Source organism: Mirounga leonina, unplaced genomic scaffold, assembly GCF_011800145.1.
Source record: "Mirounga leonina isolate KUSES-001 unplaced genomic scaffold, KU_Mleo_1.0 Mir_168, whole genome shotgun sequence".
Lineage (NCBI taxonomy): Eukaryota > Metazoa > Chordata > Mammalia > Carnivora > Phocidae > Mirounga > Mirounga leonina.
In genome coordinates, this window is record NW_023270426.1 from 56,971,548 (window position 1) to 56,974,071 (window position 2,524).

The following is a 2,524-nucleotide window of genomic DNA, read 5'->3' on the forward strand; positions in this document are numbered from 1 at the left end:
GCAATCTTAAAAAAAAGAAAAGCAAAGCTGAAGGCATTACAATTCTGGACTTCAAGTTATATTGCAAAGCTGTAGTGATGAAAACAGTATGGTACTGGCACAAAAATAGACACATAGATCTATGGAACAGAATAGAAAAACCAGAAATGGATCCACAAGTATATGGTCAATGAATCTTTGTCAAAGCAGGAAAGAATATCCAATATAAAAAAGACAGTCTCTTCAACAAATGGTGTTGGGAAAACTGGACAGCCACATGCAGAAGAATGAAACTGGACCACTTTGTTACACCATACACAAAAATAAATTCAAAATAGATGAAAGACCTAAATGTGAGACAGGAAACCATCAAAATTCTAGAGGAGAACACATATAGCAACCTCTTTGACATTAGCTGTAGCAACTTCTTAGTAGATATGTCTCCTGAGGCAAGAGAAACAAAAGCAAAAATGAACTAATGGGACTTACTCAAGATAAAAACTTCTGCACAGTGAAGGAAACAATCAACAAAACTAAAAGGCAACTTTTGGAATGGGAAAAGTTATTTGCAAAGGACATATCTGATAAAGGGTTAGTATCTAAAATCTATAAAGAGCTCTTTTCCTCCCCGGCTGCTTGAAGCTTGGCCGCCATCATGAACGACACAGTAACTATCTGGACCAGGAAGTTCATGACTAACCAACTACTTCAGCGGAAACAGATGGTCATTGATGTTCTTCACCCCGGAAAGGCAACAGTACCTAAGACAGAAATTCGGGAAAAACTAGCTAAAATGTACAAGACCACACCAGATGTCATATTCGTGTTTGGATTCAGAACCCATTTTGGTGGTGGCAAGACAACTGGCTTTGGCATGATATATGATTCCTTGGATTATGCAAAGAAAAATGAACCCAAACACAGACTCGCAAGACACGGCCTGTATGAGAAGAAAAAGACATCAAGAAAACAGCAAAAGGAACGCAAGAACAGAATGAAGAAAGTCAGGGGGACTGCAAAAGCCAATGTTGGTGCTGGCAAAAAGTGAGCTGGAGACTGGACAACAGAAGGAGTAAAGATGCTGCAGTGGCTTTATCTGTGCTGGTTGTGCAGATTTTTCATGAGAGGATTAATAAACTAAGAATGTTAAAAAAATTAAAAAATAAAATCTATAAAGAACTTACCAAACTTAATACCCCAAAACAAAGAATTCAGTTAAGAAATGGGCAGAAGACATGAGTTTTCCAAAAAAGACATCCAGATGGCTAACAGACACATGAAAAAATGCTCAACATCACTCATCATCAGGGAAATCAAAACTACAATGAGATATCACCTTATACCTGTCATAATGGCTAAAATCAACAACTCAGGAAACAACAGGTGTTGGCAAGGATGCAGAGAAAGGGGAACCCTCTTACACCATTGGAAGGAATGCAAATGGGTACGGCCACTCTGGAAAACTATGGAGGTTCCTCAAAAAAGTTAAAAATAGAACTACCTTATGATCCAGTAATTGCACTACTAGGTATTACCCAAAGGATTCAAAAATACTGATTTAAAGGGATACATGCACCCCAATGTTTATAGCAGCATTATCAACAATAGCCAAATTATGGAAGGAGCCCAAATGTCCCTCAAGTGATGAATGGATAAGGAACAACTGGGGTGTGTGTGTGTGTGTGTGTGTGTGTGTGTGTAACTATAATGCAGTATTCCTCAGCCATCAAAAAGAATGAAATCTTGCCATTTGCAATGATGTGGATGGAGTTAGAGAGTATTATGCTAAGTGAAATATGTCAGTCAGAGAAAGACTAATAATATATGACTTCACTCATATATGGAATTTAAGAAACAAAACAAATGAACATGGGGAAAAAAGAGAGTCAAATATAAAACAGACTCTTAACTATAGAGGATAAACGAGGGTTGCTGGAGGGGAGATGGGCAGGTGGATGGGTTAAATGGGTGATAGGTATCAAGAAGGGCACTTATCATGATGAGCACTGAGTGCTGTATGTAACTGATGAATCGCTAAATTCTACTCCTGAAACTAATATTACTCTGTATGTTAACTGGAATTTAAATAAAGGCTTGAAAATACATAAATTAAAATAAATAAATTAATACATACATACATACTGTAACGAGACAAATAAGGACATTACATAATCATAAAGGGATCAATCCAACAAGAGGACATAACAATTTTAAATATCTATGCACCTAACATAGGACTACCTAAATACATGAAGCAAATATTAAATGAGATAAAGGGAAAAACTGACAGTAATACTAATAGTTGGGGACTTCACCACCACACTACATCAATGGATAGATCATCTAGACAGAATATCAGAAAACAGTGGCTATCCAAGGTTTTTCACTTTTGTTTAATTTTTCAAATAACCAGTTCTTGGTTTCACTGATCTTTTCTATTCTTGTCTCTATCTCATGTATTTCTGCTCTGATCTTTGTTATTTCCTTCATTCTACCAATTTTAAGCTTTGTTTGTTCCTCTTTTTTTAGTTCTGTTAGGTGTAAA

At 36.5% G+C, this 2,524-nt stretch overlaps 1 protein-coding gene across 1 annotated transcript; it reads left to right on the forward strand.

Moving 5' to 3' along the window:
- Positions 1 to 593: 593 nt before the first annotated feature.
- Positions 594 to 1,131, forward strand: LOC118016498 (40S ribosomal protein S24-like). Its single transcript, XM_035013899.1, has one exon. It carries the CDS (start codon positions 635 to 637, stop codon positions 1,025 to 1,027), a length of 393 nt encoding a protein of 130 aa, XP_034869790.1. The 5' UTR covers positions 594 to 634; the 3' UTR covers positions 1,028 to 1,131.
- The last annotated feature ends 1,393 nt before the right edge of the window (positions 1,132 to 2,524 follow it).

Bases quoted from the DNA above. Each gene is read 5' to 3' on its own strand.
- LOC118016498 (XM_035013899.1), top strand. From the start codon at position 635: ATGAACGACACAGTAACTATCTGGACCAGGAAGTTCATGACTAACCAA.